General features: G+C 37.0%; 1 protein-coding gene across 2 annotated transcripts in view; it reads left to right on the top strand.

The window, feature by feature from the left end:
* Nucleotides 1–17,641, top strand: part of PARD3B (par-3 family cell polarity regulator beta) — a 431,714-nt gene that overhangs the window by 179,973 nt on the left and 234,100 nt on the right. For both annotated transcript variants that reach the window (XM_074872992.1, XM_074872991.1), the window contains exons 5-6: nt 6,223–6,314; nt 16,492–16,578. In XM_074872992.1, the coding sequence (XP_074729093.1) occupies nt 6,223–6,314; nt 16,492–16,578 (179 nt within the window). The remainder of the gene's footprint in view (nt 1–6,222; nt 6,315–16,491; nt 16,579–17,641) is intronic.

Raw genomic sequence — 17,641 nt, 5'->3', positions numbered from 1 at the left:
TTAGGAATTTTTTAATTGAGATAAATTAGTTGTGGTTATAAATACACTTGTTTAAATATGACATCTTGCATGTCTGTTGATCAGTGTCTTCTCTTTCAGACAAGCTCTGTAAAATTAAAGAGCATACTGAGCAACTTAATTTTCTATTGGTTGGTTTAAAAAGGGTATTTGATATTTCATTATACTTATTTAGAAGGAAAAAAAGGAAAATTTTATGTTAAAATAACAAAATTAATCTGGAAATTGTTTTTAGGTGTTGTTACGCATGCTCTTGCAAGGATAAACCATTCTTAAATATATTTCAGGAAGTGGTTTTGGGTGTTTTGTCAAGCTATGTGAGCAGGAAGATAGTCTGGTATTAGCTTGGTAATGAAAGGTTAGCTAAGCAGATTAAATGCAGATTTTGACACCGGCTTTGTTTTCATATCCAATATTTGAATGACTTTGAGTTTTGTGTAACTCATTGGAAGTTGGTATGTTGCAATGTGTAATGTTTAACCTATTCAGAGCCCCTGATTTTAACGCTTTTCCCCATTTCCAAAGTTTTTTTTCCTGCAAAGGTGTTTTAAGAACAGGTTTCTGCTAACTGATAACTTGCTACATATTTCAATTGTCAGAGTGTTCCCTGACATAGCCTGACTCTGTACTTCATAAGTAATAAAGATAAAAAGAACTGTTTTCTTAATGTAGTGTTTTAGGGCCACCGCTTTAATTAGGCCCATTGTGGATTTAAGGTCAAATGGGGGAATACTGATTTTAAGTCTAAAACATCTTTAAAACTTGTGATTTGCTGCATTCTTTTTTTTTTACAGTCGGAGGGTCACAGGAGTATCATAATGAAGGGCACTAGTTATTGTGGTCAAATGAAATTTCTTTGCCTTTTCAGAAACACACATATGCACACAACTTAGGTTTTGTCCCAACAGACCGAAGTGAGCCATGGAGAAGCCTTTCTGAGGCACAGTCATGTACAGTTGGCCAGAACTTGAAAACAGCAGTGTATAAAACTGCTGGATGTTACATCAAGATATGTATAACTTTGGTTCAAATAAGGTTACCATATTTTAACTTGTGCTTGGCTGTATTATTACTGAACAAAAAAGGGCCTTTATTTATGTTCCTTGACCTATATGGTCTTGGGGATCATATTCCATATGCAGTGTCAGCTGTTGTATTTGTTGCCGTAACTGAAAGTAAACACCTTTACTTTGTAACATGGACTAATTGGTTTGGGAATATTTATGAAAGTGCTGGTTTTTAAAGCTAAAAATAATGCTATGGCTTTTTAAACTCATTCTGGCTGTCAGAGATGCTCACATGATCCTGAAAGTGTGGCTAAAAATGTTCAATTTTTAAATATGGTAATTAAAATTGTCTGTTTTGAGAGCAGTAGATGAGACATTTCCTGCATTTGTAAACTAAGCATCCCTTTCACCCCCAGGTTTCCTTGCATCTGACTGTTTATTATATTGGTAGGATCTGAACTCTCACTGAACCTTCTTGGAAGAAAGTTTACTGTTGGCCAAGTAGGGAGAGGGAGCTCTGCAGTCTGCCACCCTGCTCCATGACCTTCTTGCTTTAGGGTTTGGATGCCTTTCCTTTGTTTTAAAAAGCTGATGCCCTCAGGGAATACAATACTGTAAACTGGAACTTCAGACATACATTTTCACTTTTAACTTTGTCATTAAAAGAAAGCTTCAGATAAAGATACTTTCCCTTGGGTATACCAGCCTGCTTCAGTCCTAATTTGAGTAGATACCATGGGTATTTCTTCTATTAATAGATGTTATTTATTTCCTTCAAGTTTATTTTTAGTGTTTGATGACCATTTTATACTCCAAATATACCCTGCACTCAGAATTTTCTCCAGTTGTTTATGCAGACTTCCTATTCTCTAAATTTATCTGGTTCTGAGATTTGTCTCATGTTGGTTATTGTTCAATAAGATTTTTTTCTTCCAAGTAGAAGGGGATGTTTTTTGCTACATAGCTTTTATAGAAGTGATATATTTGCAATTTTATACTACCTACAAACTTACTTCCTCCCTTAAGAATAGTATTCTGAGCCTACCAGAGGGAACTGAGGTGATTTAGGGCCCTTTTGTGCCGATTGGTGGCCCATGAATATTTCTAAAGCGGTCTTACTGGGCTAGGTGGTCTAGTCCACTCTTGGGTGAATGTGCTAAATTTTGCTGCAGAACCACCTCAGCAAAAGATTTCTTTTTTAGCTAAAATATAATGCAAAACTACACTATAACCAGGGTTTAGCTGGAAGACAGATCTGGTGCAGTTTAAGATACGAGAGTCCAGGTTTTCTGGGTTGTGATGGTAGTGAAAAAACAGAGCAATGGGCCTGGTCAGTAGTTTGGCTGTCAGGGCAGCCATCTGCTGTGTTAGCTGCTCAGGGCTGCACCCTTTGTTTGAAATAAAAATGGTTGTTTTGACTGTTTTCAGTCAATTCTCTCTCTCTCTCTCTCTCTCTCTCTCTCTCTCTCTCTCTCTCTCTCTCTCTCTCTCTCTCTCTCTCTCTCCAGAAACTGATACTTCATGTCTCTGTCCAAAAGTGCTGCTATTGCTTTTTTCCCCTAGACATTTTGTGTTTTTAATACAATGAGCATTTTCAAAAATTAAAGAATAAATGGAGAATTTCTCATACTCAGTAATCTCAATAAGACCTATGACTCATCCCAGCAGATTTATTGTTGGGGCTAATATATGTCCTTGCTGACTGTTGGATTGAGAAGACTGTGCATGTTCATGGAGTAGAAAATGTTACTCTTATGTACTCTGACACTCTTTCTACTGTTACACATACACATATACCTAATTTGAGAGCTGTCACATAATAAATATGAGATATTTCAAACATTTGGGTTACTGTTGTTTGCAGAGGGCTATTATTTCATAGGCTCTCAATTCTGCTTCGGTCCTAATTCGAAGAACATGCTTTTTGCAGCACTAAGAAAAATTGTCTAATTCAAATTATCTCTATGTAGATAAATTGAAAAACTTCCACTGTTCTTAGATGCCTGTGCTTTCTTGGCTTTTATTTTTACCACATCATTTTAGATTTTATTCCTGTTTCCTAAGTGAAAACTGCAATACTGTCACTGTAAATCTATTAGACTGATTAGACTGTCAGCTGAATCTGATGCAAGTTTTGTGAGTCAGTGTAATTAATTCTTCTACTACTGAAAAACTGACAATTGGTCTTTAAAATATAAACAAGAGATTGAGAATTATTGTGTGTATTGGATCATTGTCTTCTAATAGCATCTTTACCCTGTGCATTGCTGATTTGCTGTCATGCTGCTAGTTGAGCAGGAGATGATCTGTTCAAATTTACTGTGCTTCTAATGAAATGCTCAAGTATGAAAGGCATCTGTCCATTTGTAGTTACTGTTACGTGACTGGAGCTCTAATATCACTCTCTGAGAGCTCAATTATAATTTCAGTGTTATGATTCATGTTTTCTTGATCAGTTAAGCCTTTAAATATATCTGGTTTTGTGTTTACAGACTTGAGCATGTGCTGATTTGTGATATGTGTGAGCACTACATGCCTTCAAATCAAAACAGGCAGTGGTGTTCAGGGTAGGGGCTGTGACACTGATCTTCCCCCTGTGGCATTTCTGAAGTCTCTCAGCACACTTCTGCCAGCTCAGGAGAGGGTAACTTTTCTTTAGGAGCCTGAAATTAAAAAAACCCCAAACAAACCACAAAACAACAACAACAAAAAAAATGACAACCCAGAAAAAAAGAAGAAAGCAAGCTGTAATTGTGATTACAGACTCCAAACTTCATCCTCTTAATTCCTCACAGAGGTTTTATCTTGTGGAGTGATGAAAATGTGGAAATGTGAGAGTCAGGCACTTCACAAGACTTCACCATTATTTTCTGGCACAGGAATGAACATGCCTTGAAACATTTGTGACATGTTTATAAATCTGTTCTTGAAGACCTCTACTGAAGGTCTGATACCCCTAATATCTATAATAATCCTCTTATGCCATTACAAGACACTTTTTGCTGGTCTGGTCTTCAGCAGAAAAGAAAGCTGTTGGTTGCTGTCTTTTTGTAAGAACCTCTTATCTCAGAGTGTAACTGTGCTCTTACCAATGTTGTGCTGTGTCACTAAACAAATGTAAGTATGAGATTAGACTTGTTGATCAAAAAATAGTTCCTTGTGGTTTAAAACCTGTGAATCAGTCAACAGAAGCATGAGATGGGCTTGTGTTCTGAACAGCAGTATTTGTCATTACTGTGCAATCTGTTTCCCAAGAAGGGGAGGTGGCTGACAAGTATGGATGTAACCTCACCACAGCAAGAACAACAGTAGCCAAAAGCCCAGAAATAGAGAAATTAACATAGCTTCTGCAGACTTGTATAACCTGCAAGGGAGGCTTTAAATAGCAAAACAATTCTGAGGCATGAGTAGCAAGTTCTGTCATGCACTGAGCAGCACTGTGTTGCAGCCAGTGTCTGGAAGAAAAGAGAGTCTAGCTAATTCACTACCCAAAATCTGCTCATGGTTTGGCTACTTTCAACCTTCCAAAAAGAAGAGCCTTTGTAGCACCAGTGTTTTCTGTGGTTAGCTAAAGGAGGTTAGCTTTGTTTTGGAGCATTATTGTTAAGAGATCTGTCTGCTTCTGGTATCTGTTGCTACCAAGGCGCAATCTTTTTTCAAGATGAAGTCAACATATGAAGGCTGTGTGTCAGATTTCTGTTGCTAATGCACTGCTAGAAGTTGTTTTCCTGATTTATGAGGTTAGTATGGAATATGCTTCATATAGCAAGAATTGCTTCTTGACATGTGGTTCCACTGTGAGAAGTAATCGGAAGAGATGGCACATACTCAGTACACGTTTTTTAAAATAGTTCTTCCATTAGTGACAGAAGTTCGCTTTCGGTGAGCTATATTGGTCTTGCAGTGGAAGCCAAGTCTGTTGGTTTGTGCTCTGGTTAACACACAAGGAGAATCGCTACCAATATTATAGGTTCGAAAGCAGTGTGTGAACCAAAAGGGGATCCAACTTGATTTATAGTACAAGGTTTGCTTGCAAGGCTGGTCATGATTCTTTTTTAAAACACAAAGCAGCTCACTCTTGCCCCCAACTCTCTTGATACTTATAAACTGAAAATAAGTTCTACAAATCTCTGAGGGACTAAAACCACCAAACCTTTAAAGCCATTTTTCTGAGTAGAGCCATCTTTTGAGAGAAATTGGACGTTTTAATATACAGGGTAGAACCTTTATTGAAAATTAAATTACCTATCTAGTTGGCTTTGTTCTTTGGAATTAATTTATAACATTGCTACCTTTTTCCTTGAGACAACTTGATATGGCAAGTATATACATTGGAAAACTGTACCACTGCAACAACAAAAAATAGTTATTAACTTCGGGCTTTATCTAGTTAAGATCAAGCTCTGAATTGAATTCTTTTAGTGTGTGGACAGCTGAAGATTTATGTCTTCCAGCTACATTCCTGTTGCAGAGTTGGCAGAAGTGACCTCTCCAAAGAAGGCCTTTGTTACGGATTTTGCTCTGTTTACAGTATTGCCATAAGGGTCACAATGAAGTACAGTACATTAAAGCTAATATATCACCTGCTGACAGTGGTCTTATCTCATTGGTACCTCTTTCCCTCTCCCAGTATGAAAAAAATGCAAACATTAAGAGTCTAAGGATCAGAGAAAAAAAGTTAAATAATAGTTTTCAAGAGCTTTAACATTAATGTCAGGTCCCTGTGTGAACTGTATTTTTGTGCTGGCCAAATGGTTATATAATTTCTTTTTCTGTGAAGTTACTGTGAAAATATGGCTTTACCAGATAAATGCTACTAAGGGATAGAGCAGAAAAAAAGCCATTTGTTTTATCCAAGGTCTGTGGAATCTACTGCGAGAAAGGAGGTTAGCTCAGGATGGGAAAGTGGCATTCAGGTTAGATAGGCAGATAAGGAAGCAGTACCACGAGCTTCTCCAGTGGAAGCATGGTGGGTCTGGTGTGAGGAGCAGGATTTTAGATACCCTCCTGTTTCTCTGAATGCTGTCACTTATGCTACATACAGAATGGGTCTTTCAGTCCTCACTGTCAGTGAGATGTTGTTACTTATGTCTTGTTTTGCCTTCCAAATGCTGACTAAAAAATATAAATACAGCTATTGTTCTGTATGCATAAATATGTACATAGTTTCAAAATATGCTTTGAAATCTCTCAACAGGGTGCTTCCCAGGTATCCTTTCAGGATGGGGAGATAAACCTCACTGGACCCACAGAACTGTTGCTGGCTCAGAGGGCCCGGCTCCCTGTCAGGTAGGAACATCTTCTGTTCAGTGCTGACTCAAGCATGGTTTGTCAACACGCAAGACAAGACTGACTTCTCATTCCAGCTGCACCTGTGAATCTGCATTGGGCTCATGATCATCATGATCTCTTCCTCTTAGTCCCTTTCCCATCCTAAAACTGTACTCAACTGACATACTGAAGCACATATTTGCGCATGACAGTCTTTTAACCTCATTGATGAATATGAATGATTTTATTGTGGTGCTTGTAGTATAAAGCTAAGGGGGAAATATGCTACTGTGTATACTCTGTTTTTGCTTTCTACTCAGTCCTGCAAGTATTTCATGCCTTAAGGTAGAGGATGTTCTTAAGTAGTATATTATATCTCAATAAATAAAAAGTCAGCTGAATCCTAAAATGATCTTTTTCAGTTAAAATGTCACCTCTGTTTTTGAGTGGTAAGGTTATTACTTTGCTATATCCTGTAGCAGATTTTATAACTATCTTTATACACTGTGAAAACTATAGCCAGTATTTCCAATATTTCCCTCTGCATTGCCTCACTAGAGTAGTCAGATGGAATGCATCCTTTTCTTCTCTTCATTTATAACAAACCAGAGATGGCCAGTGCTGTTATAACTGAAGGAAGTATTGGTCACATTGATCGTTTGGGAAATAAATTTTATTTTGACCAGTCTAAATTTGGGGTAAAACTTAGGTAAATATATAATCTACATTGGAACCCAGTACAGTAAAATTTGAGAGCTGCATAGCTGAAACAAGAGGAAACTAGGTGTTCTCAAGAGGTTTAATAATGAGCTTTGGGGTTTATTGTTTCTGAAATATCAGGGAAAATTCTAAATGGCCGAAATGAAATGAATAAAATCATTTTGCAGATTACATTTGTTACACTAAAATTAAGAAGGCAGGCTGCAATACAGTGTCACAGAGTAGGTCAGTCAGATCCTCAGTTGTGTTAATAGAAGATTTGACCTGGCAAATTTAGAGCAAAAGGCTTCCATGCTGCTATTCTCCTGTCCCACCATAAGCTTAAATTCCAGTTTTGACTGGTGGCTGATTCAGGTTGTGCTGAAGTCATCTTTTTGAGCAGGCAAAGGAATTCAGTCCTTTGTCCAGTATGTAGTGTTTGTTGCAGAACTGTAGTGGTATCATAGCACATTGTATAATGAAATTAAGAGGTGTTATATGGCAAACTTCTGTGTGACAGCTAAAATGTCAAAAATCAATTTATTTCGATTTTGATGATAGCAAATAATAATTTGCTATAATTCTGCAGTTTATAGTTATTTGTCAAAACAGTATAAAATCAAACCCATAAAATACACATTAATCTTAGAGCATTTATCCTCACAAACACCAGAGAAAAAAACGAGTGTTAATATTCCTATTTTACCAACACGAGGTTTGGGAAAGAGGCATGAAGTTATATACCCAAAGCCTATGGGGAAGTTTGCAAGAGCAGGGACTCTTAACTGTGGTGGTCTTATGGGCCACACCAGGATTTGGTAGAAGGATCGCCTTTCCTTTTAGAGCATGTCAAAAATTAGTCACTTCCATGCGAGAGAGTTAATTTCTTAGTTTTCCTTGTTCTTTGAGTCATCATTTAATTTCTTTTATGGGAGATTCTTTCATCTTGGTAAGGTTGTGCTTTTCAACTCATCTGTCTGCAATTTTCCTCCTTTTGGAGGCCTCCTTGTCACCTGCTTTGTATGCCATTTTGTAGTTTCTTCTCTTGCCTGCTGGTACTGATACATATTTTTATAATGGTCTCATCATGAAAAGGAACTGGAGTGGTGTCCTTCCAGCTTTCTCTGCAACTGCCAGGCCTCTAAGTTACACACTAGCTGATTGGTGTTCATCATGCAGGTATAGAACTTAGTCAGTTTGGTTGCTAATGCTTATTTTCTCTTTATGGAATGCTGCTAAAGACTTCTACAGCTTGTCTCACCTGGGGTAATTTTATGCATCACCAAATACATGCACTTATTTGTCTCTTGATCCATTAATTTGTAATGGGGATTAATCAAGTTCTGTGCATGCTATGCTCATATTTACTGTTGTACTTACGCTTTTACTAGGGTGTTTTAGATCATCTAAGTCCTCTTAGGTATTTTCTGAGAGCTTATTATTGTTTATTGAGTTAAACAAGTCATTGCTTGCCTTTGAGATTCTTCAGAAGAAGGTTGTCATACTCATTTGCTTTTAATCTTCATAACCTGATTTCCAGTGTGGCCATTGGAAATGCTGACAATGAGAAAGACTTCTGTAAGATTTTTCAGAGATACCCAGTTTTCTGAAATGGCCAGGTCTTTTCTGGCATGTCACAAAACAGTTAATAATAAACCTAGATTTCTGTAACTCTCATAGGATTTTTGCTGAATTCTGCAAACTGTCTTGACAGAGGAGTATGGAAGGAAAAGTGATAAAGAATCTAGATTGTGGCCCACTCAGTTGATGCCTGAGCATCAAAGTGTTGAACAGACAGGGAGCAGAGAGAAAGCTGGCCAGAACAAGGCATTGCCAAGAACCTTTCTGCATTGGTTGTAATTTTCTTTGAAATAAAATGAATTGTCTTAATCTGGATTGAGATTGATGCATTAAGGAGAAGCATTGGCCAAAGAAAAAAACAACCAAAAACAAAAATAAAGAGAAAGTAGCAGTATTTCCTGTGTCCTGAGGAGATTTTTAAAAACACTGTTTTGCCTGCAAGTGTTGAGGTGGGTAATAAGGATTTTTTCCTCAAAATTGTGAATCATATTCAAGTAGTTGTAATATATTCCAATTTCTTCAAACAGAGAATTTAAGAGGAATTCAGAACACATTATTTTGTAAAGCGAAGTTTGTTGTTATATCTGTGAAATTCACTGGAATTTCAAAAGTCAAAGAATTTAAATTTTAAGGCAATGATTTTGATTCTTGTACAGCTTTCTCCTTAAAGACAAAGATGTTTTTTTAAACTGTTTTTCCAGAAGTTTTTTCATTAGGAGTAATAGGTTTATAACGTAACTAGTCACTAGAGACCATCTGTCTATCTTACTGATATCTTAATTTGATTGAATAAGAGTAAAGAAGGTTTTATTAATAATATTAAATAAAACCCCTGTTTTTTCCACAGGTAGTAAAACTAGCACCTTAATATCTAATTTGACTCCTTTTACACTGTTCTTTCTGAAAGAAAGTATTATTCTGATTTGTGTAGGTATCTCTCTTCTGTATTTCAAAGATGTTAGGGCCATGATACCTTAAGCCTTCATTTAAATAAGCCATGTTAAGTTAAGCAATGTTAATAATAAAGCTGATATTTCAGCCTAATTGTGAGCTATTCCATGCTATGGAAGAAAGAAAAGCACTATTGTCACTGATGCTCTCACTAGAATATATTCCTTCCTGTCACTGAGTTTGGTAATCATTATGACCTGTAGCACTTAAGCAAAATAGCAGCTAGTCACCTGAGAAAATTATCTGAGCCTTCTCATCAGTGCTCCAACCTGTCTGAGGTCAGTGTCCCTTCCCTAACTACAGCCAATAATGGGTATTTCAGAGGGAAGTGGAAAAAAAGAATACCATGATTAATATTTTATGATTATGAAGCCTAGTCAGTTGAAGTTAAAGGCTTCAGACTTGGCTTGTTTTATATTTCTCATTCAAGTAGAAAAACTGTTCCATTTGAAGCAAATCAGTTCATTGATTTAAGTAGGTAAAATTAGTTGCACGTTGGGTAAATGAAATGAGTGGCAATGTGGAGGATTTTTAGCTCCTCTATTCAGAAGCTAATAGGAAGTAAGTTTTTTTGCTTGGATTCTCTTAAAACATTTCACTGTAGAAGTACAGGGAAACTTTTCAGGACTGTATCCCTCAGGAGTCTGAAAATTTTAATTTGACCTTTTGAGAGTTGAACTTTGCTAGAAGAGAGACTTGAAATACTGGGTCATTGGCACGTTTTTTAATGGAATAAATAAAGACAGGACTAATGACAATCCTCTTGTAATTTCTGAAGTTGGATTTTTTATTTATTTGCTAGTAAAGATGACGTTCAGAGTAAGGGAAGCCAAACTAGTGCCATCAGTATATAAAATTTGGTATTTTTTCCTTGCCTTCCCTTCATGTTCAGGACTAGGACTGGAAGATTTTTAAAGTAACAGCAGAGTCTTGATACTCTACAGAAGTCAGGTAGAAATTTGTCACAACCTTTAACGTTTAATCCCTTAGCATACTATACATAGAAATACTGATTTTGAAAATGTTGCTTTTCTTTTCTTAGTAAAAATGACCATGTTAAGGAGCAGTAAACACTAATCTGTTTGAAAGTGGATGTTTAGTTTAATAGCAGCGGATTAGTTGGAACTCAAAGGGTAATTTATGCATAGATAATTCGTTACATGTTTTCATTATGTTCTGTTTTGCTGTCTTCCATCTTCTTTTTAGCAGAGGTCAGGGTCAGTTCCTTGGATTAAGCACTGTAGATACATAATTAAAGTGTAACTGCAGCATTTTTTCCTTCTCTGTATCTTTTTGTTTTTAACCTACTGTGTCTTTCATTAGGTTAACAACACAGAATTGGAACAACTTGACTTAAAGAAAAAAGCCTACAAAAACCTGGTGCCTGCAGGCTGTCTGGTTTCTCTCTAGACAGTTAATCTTGTGAGAATTTACTAATTCTAGTGGGGGAAAAAAATCTGGATTACAGTAGCATCTTTACTAGATTAACGCATTTTAGTTAGGAGAGGGTGATTTGTTACCTTTTCAAACCTGAAACTGGAAGATTCTGTCATTATTTCATAGAAAATATTTAAACTTTGTGGATGGTTTGTTTAGTTTTGTGTAGGATGGAGCAGCTGAAATGTGCCTGTCTCCATCTAGAAGAGAGTGAGCAGTTTCCTTAACTGTGCCTGGAAAGCTCTTTCTTGACTGCATGTTCAGTTGCTTTCTCATTTCCTTGTAGGGTGCTCTCCATCCCTATTTAGATATTGCACAGATTTTCATCGTTTGAGTGTATTCACACTCTTTAGCTCCTCTTCTTCAGGGCTTTCATGACATTTTCATCAGAGCTTTTGAGCATCTAGTTTAAAAGAGGGAAGGAAAAATGTGGAAAAGGGGTAGGAGGTGGGTGGGAAGTGTGTTATCTGACGGCTTTAGTTGAGCTGTCTAGTCTGGAAGCCTCTCTGGAAGAATGGGTACAAATGCTTTTTATTACCATCAGCAACTGTACTGTTTTAATATGCAAATGTGGTACATGGACAGAGTCATCACCCTCTTTACTTGGATAAATCAGTGCCTGCTTCATCTTTAAAATTCCCTTTAGAAACTTGACGTCACCTGTAAGCCTGTGCTCTCTACCAGATGTCAGCACCCCTTGTTAATGGATGCTCTCCTCCCCTGGAATGGCAGCCTTGGCTGGTGGGGCTGGAGGCGCAAGTGAAGAACAAGCTATGAAGTGCAGCTTAATAACTTCACCTGTGAGCTCTCTGCATCTGAGTGACATTTCCTTTGCCTTTTGCTTGGCTGTGGTCAATAAAAATGCCACAAAGCATGTTCAGAATATCAGCTGTGCTTTTCTGTTTGCAAGGGAAACATTGACATCTTGCGCTAAGAGATTTTTTTCAGATACAGCAGCTTACTGTACCTTTGCTTAAAAACATATGAGGAATTCAATGATCTATTCAAAGGTTTTTGCTTCATCATGTGCCTGGGTTGAAGACTTACGTGCAAGTGTTGAATAAGACTAAAATAGAAAAAGAATATGCCATTGGAATGATAAATACTTGATTTGTGTTTACTCAGGCAGTAGATTCTTGTGATATACACATGATGACAAGTTTTGCCCCGTAACCCATGCAGAAAGCAGATTTTTCCAAGGTACTCTCTTCACTATGTTGCAAAACAATTAATCTGCTTTAGGCTGCTCCTGCTGCATTCTCTGAGAGAAATCCTACCAAGATTCTGCTAGTGTTTGTAATTGGAGAAGGTCAGAGCACCTTAGTGAGCCAGGTCCTGCTGCAAAACTCCAAAACATTTATTTCTGGAGAGAGGTCCCTTTTAAGCGTTGGTGTGTTCAGTGGTTGAGATTGGTTCTTTAGTATTACTGGATAGTTTGCAGAGAAGCTTTCAACTAACAGATCTTTTTCCCATTGCATAACTGACAAACTGGTAATTCTTGATATGGTTTTCAGGAGAGGGAGCTATAGTATTCGACAGCAAGGACACTGCCAATTTGAAGATGAGACTGATTTATCACTGAATATGCTCTGCTGAATGTGCAGCACTTCATTTAAATTTTGCTTTCCATGTTACAAATGGGCTGCTGTGCACGCTCACCACACATGTGTACATCTCTCTCTCTCTCTTTGCTAAACTGTACTCATCAACATTTTTAATAATATGCATGGCAAGCCTTCCTGACAAATGTGATAGACTGTAAAGAATCTGGCAGAAATCAATAAATATCAAGCAACGAAGAATTTAAATAGTAAATGATGACAGCTCATTCAGGTTAAAAATCAATAGTACAGTTTGAATGTGGTCTTGGATACCACAATCAGGTCATGCTAGGCAGGTGTTCTCCCTTCACTGAGACCTCTGAGACACCTTTAGTGCAGCAAGGAGAAGGGAGATGCCAGCATGCATTTGAAGAAGCCTGAGTGCTGTGTTTCTAGTTGGGCTGGACCCTGCAGTTCTGATAAATTTCACTGAGATAAATGTTTTTCAAAGGTTCACTTATTTTGATTGCTGTGACAATATATCTGTATGTATTCCATCAAAATTGGGTTGCAAACTTAGCAAGGACAGTATTTTCTGAAGTAGGAGCTCTGTCTGCTCCTTGAAGAACACGCAGGAGATACTAGCAGTGTAGCACACTGAGGCACCTTCTGTGCGTTGCTCACCGATGCTCCAGCCTCCCATCCGCAGCTAGCAATTAGACTCCAGGTCTTTTATACTGACTTTGATAGGCCAGATTTGTTTTTTCTTTTACTGCAAAATGCATTTAAGATGTATAGGGGAGATTTGAAATAGGAGTAAGTGACTAGTAGGTTACTAACTTCTGGAATTTAATTTTTTCCTATTTTGGGGGTTAGTTTGTTTTTTAAATGTGTGGAATATTGCAGAAAATCCATAAATTACCCTCTCTGTTGTCAATATTACAGCTATCAACCAGCAGTGGAAAGTCATTCTACATTCTCCCTCTTCTTTCAGTTTTTTAACTTGACTTTATCAAACTGAGGAGTCCCAGCACCTTGGTGTCCCTTGTGCCTGTGTAGTTTAGTAATTAGTATTCTTAAAGTTCATCCTGTTTAGGATCCCATTCAGCCATGCCCTATTCCTGAATACTCTCTCCAGTATAGTGTAAACTGTAAGCCAGTGTGGAATAGTAAGTACACTGCTGGAATTCAGCTGTTCTTGTGGGCGGATTAAACCTGGTGAAAGATGGACAGCATGAGTGAATGATGTCAAATTTTTCTGAGTCTCTAATCTTTGAGGTTCCTAAACAAAAAAACCCTCAAATCCCGGATATCCTGCTTTTTAATTTTTTAACTGTCAGGCTTTCATAGGTATAATGTAACAATAATATGTCCTCAAAGATCTGTTGAAGTTGTTGTGAAGGGCTCTTATTTTGGATATTTAGTGCTTTAGTACATCCATAACTTTTAGGATGTGCCACAGTGTTTTTAAAAATAATACACAATATACATGTGAGCTATTTGTTTTCAGAAAGAAACCTATTTTTCTTAGTGTGTAGATTTCATGTTAGATTTTAAAATAATGTTCTATGTTTTCTTTGGCTTTGAGCCTTCTTATAACTGTAAGTGCATTGATTTAATATGACAGCTAACCTGTCTATCGTGATAGCACTCAAAAAAAAAAATTCCTGCTCTGTTTTACAGTTGCTTAGGAAGACAGGTCTTCCCTGGAGTACTTAAGCAGCACAGGGTTATCTGGGGACAACTGTAACTTATTTAAATTTTCCCTGTACAAATGAAAGCCCATTCGCTACTTCTGATTTTCTGGATCTATAGGACTTGGTTACTTAATTTGCTTGTAGGTTTTGATTCTGTAGTAGCTCAAAAGACAATAAAAGTAGCCCTTTAAATTTTTTTTTTTCTGTCTCTTAGAGAATTGGAGGAAGTAAAAGATGGAACTGAAAGAAGAGTTAATTTCCTGTGCATGCTTTTTTGAGTTTTTGGTAACCACCCTGATCAGCTTCTCTGACCAGTTTCACTAGAAAAAAATGCTTTTTTAAAAAAATTACAGGAAGATTTTGTCAGGATTTCCCTGTTTGATTCATGAAGAGAGGGGAATACAGGAAGTAAAAAATTAGGAAATAGAAATGCCTGTTGATTTTGCCTGTGTCATAAATACAGTAACATGAAAAGCTGTTACATTGGGATCAGGGATGGTTTGTTGTTCAGGGTCTGTCCATTTCGTTTTTATGGAATATAAATTCATTCCAGTGTCAGCCTTTTTGGAAGAATAATTTATAAAAAAACCCTCCCCAAAACTCCCAACAAACCAACCCTCTCCCCCCTGCCCCAACTCCAAAACCAGAAGAAAGTTATATAAACTTATTTTCCAGTCTTATTCCGTATTTAGCTGACCAAGCCAAGAATTGTATCTATGGCAAGTTGCTTCCAATTAATCATTATGCAGCTGGATATAGGTTCATAACAAAAAAAAAAAAAAAAACAAAACCAAACCAAAAAACCAAAACTCTTACATTATTAGGAAGCAACTCCAGAATTTGTCTAAGATCATTTGCAGTAACTGTCCTTGTGAGATGGTTTAGCTGTGATGTGGTTTTATGTTGTGTCTAATCTGGTGTAACCGTGTTGCCACTTCAAGGGTAGTCACAGATTCCTCCCTTACACCTGTGCATTTCTGATGATTCTTGCATCAAATCAAAGGATCGTAAGACCATGGGTCAGTGAGATCAGTCAGCTGATCCCAGAGGAAGTTGTTGTGCAAGGGAAAAAATGATTTGGGGTGGGGGAGTGGGGTGGTGTGAAAGAGTTGGCTTGTTCATCTTTCTCATCTTGCAAACATGCACTCTCTAGATCTGTTGCATGCTTTTTGGAGAATGGTCAGAAGTTTTTTTCTCAACAGCAGCCTTCTCTTGCATCAGTTAGACCGAGTCTTTAACTCATGGCAATATACAAAGTGGCCATTTGGTTCAGTTTTACATGTTCTGTAAATGCTACAGGATTGACACACAAGTGTAGAGCTTCTTATAGCTTGAATACATTAAGGTGTTCTAATGTAAATGGAAATCCCCAGTAGTTGTCCACCAGCCACTAATCCTGAGTGTTGATCATGTTCAGTACAATTCGAGGGGATGGGATGTTAGAGAAGATGTGGACTAGTACAGAAAAAAGGAATGTGATCTGCTAGAATACAGACCTTACTCATGTCTCTTTTTTTTTTTTTTCCTTTTTTTGAAAAAAGCAACATTCTAGCCAATTCAAGTACCTTCCTTTTCAAATTATGATCACCCAGAATAGAGTTAAGGTCACTGTAAGGCTAGCAGCATAAAATACTCAATAGGAAATGAAACGGTACGTAGCCATGAAACAGCAAAAATCTGTCAGAGATAATATAGTGGGTTTTGATAATTGTGTTTGAGGAAGGAAACTTCCTAATAAAATAAGCTGAGTTGCACTTTTGATTACAGTTTGTGTTGTTCTTTGTTTGTCAGTGAGGTGGTATGCAACCGAGGGCAGAAATCAAGATATTTAAACATGATTTTACTAATTTCCTTATTGGCTTGATGTTTTTAATGTGTGAAATTCATGTTTATAATGTGTCCACATGGGGAAATTGACTAAAACAGCTCATGTGGAGCTTAAATTAAGAGCACATAGAATAACCTTTTTTAATACTTTTTTTTTATGATGAAGTCTCTCCTGATTTAAAAGCTTATTCTTTAATATTCTGGTTAATTTACTTAAGGGTTGACTTAGGAAAATGTCTAGTACTTGGTGTCTTTCCCTTTCAAAGTACACAAATGCTAATCTAAAAAAACTAAAGAATTTGATAGCCATTTTACATTTTGTCGTATTTTTATATATTAGTGAGCTCCGAGTTGAATATTTTTTCTATCCTTTCTGTTATCTGATCAATCAGGAATTTGTTTTTAACATAGACAATTCTGTGAGGAAGCATATAAGATGTGTTTCCCTGTGCTCTTTTCTAGTGAAATGACAAAAACAGTGGAGATTTCTGGGGAAGGTGGACCCTTGGGAATACATGTAGTGCCCTTTTTTTCATCTTTGAGTGGAAGGTAAGATATTTCCTGCATTGCTCAAGAAGTATATTAATGAAAGGATTTCAGTTGTGGTTCTCTTAAAATACCTACTATTTAACCATAGGGAAAAGAAATGCTTAAAAGAAAATTGGTCTATGACACTGTTTTTCCATTACCAAAATATTTACTAGTCTAAGTTACCTATGAGACAATGCCAACCCCTTTGTTCATATATGTCCTTTTAATTACCTCTGGTTTTATCCTCTGAATGGTAAACTAGACTTTCTGTAAAATAATATAACACTGACGGTATGGGGTCTAGGGGGTTGGTTTTTGTGGTTTTGGGCTGGTTTTGTGGTTGTGGGGTTTGGTTTTGGTGGTGGTGGTGGGGGGTGTTTATTGTTTTGTTTTGGTGGTTGGGTTTTTTTTTTTGCAGTTGGGTTTCTCTGGATAGAGGCCCTTCCTTAGTGACATATCAGACAAGAAAAGTAAAAAAAATTGCTTGCCTGGTCATGCCTCATATTTTTCAAGCCACCTTTCAGATTTGGTTGTATAGCATTTATAAAATGTGCACTATACCATGAACTTTTCTTTGTCACAATACAATTACTTTAATTATAAATGATTTAACATAGTCTCTTGAGATCACAAAAGCCTATTATACCAGTGTGCTCATATTGATGTACTGTAGTTAAGACTGTGTCAGCATTTTCATTATAACTGTTTTCCAAGCTATGTAACTCAGATGTAAAAAAATTTTTTTTTTTTAAATTCTAGGCTGATATTTGACATACAGAGGCTTAGCCAGAGAGTTAATTTGACACTGGCAGCCCTGAATAAGAGATGGGAACTTGCCAGTGCCATATATGACACTACAGTAAAAAGTCTGCCTGTAACACAAAGACAATTACTGCAAAAGTAAACATTGTCAAATTCTTAAGTGTTTCTTGTCAACTTTCATGTAGGGCAGAGAATGTGAAGAGTTAAATTGCCTTGTAAGGGTCTGTGTGTGTAAATGTTTTCTTGGCAAGATCTGAGTTTGTGTGGACCCAAATTCATCCAGAAAGTTTTATTTGCCAAAAGGGGAAATAGATGTCCA

This window comes from Strix uralensis, chromosome 6 (assembly GCF_047716275.1).
Source record: "Strix uralensis isolate ZFMK-TIS-50842 chromosome 6, bStrUra1, whole genome shotgun sequence".
NCBI classification, from domain to species: Eukaryota; Metazoa; Chordata; class Aves; order Strigiformes; family Strigidae; genus Strix; species Strix uralensis.
The sequence above is the reverse complement of the archived record's forward strand: the minus strand, read 5'-3'. Positions and strand labels throughout refer to the sequence as shown.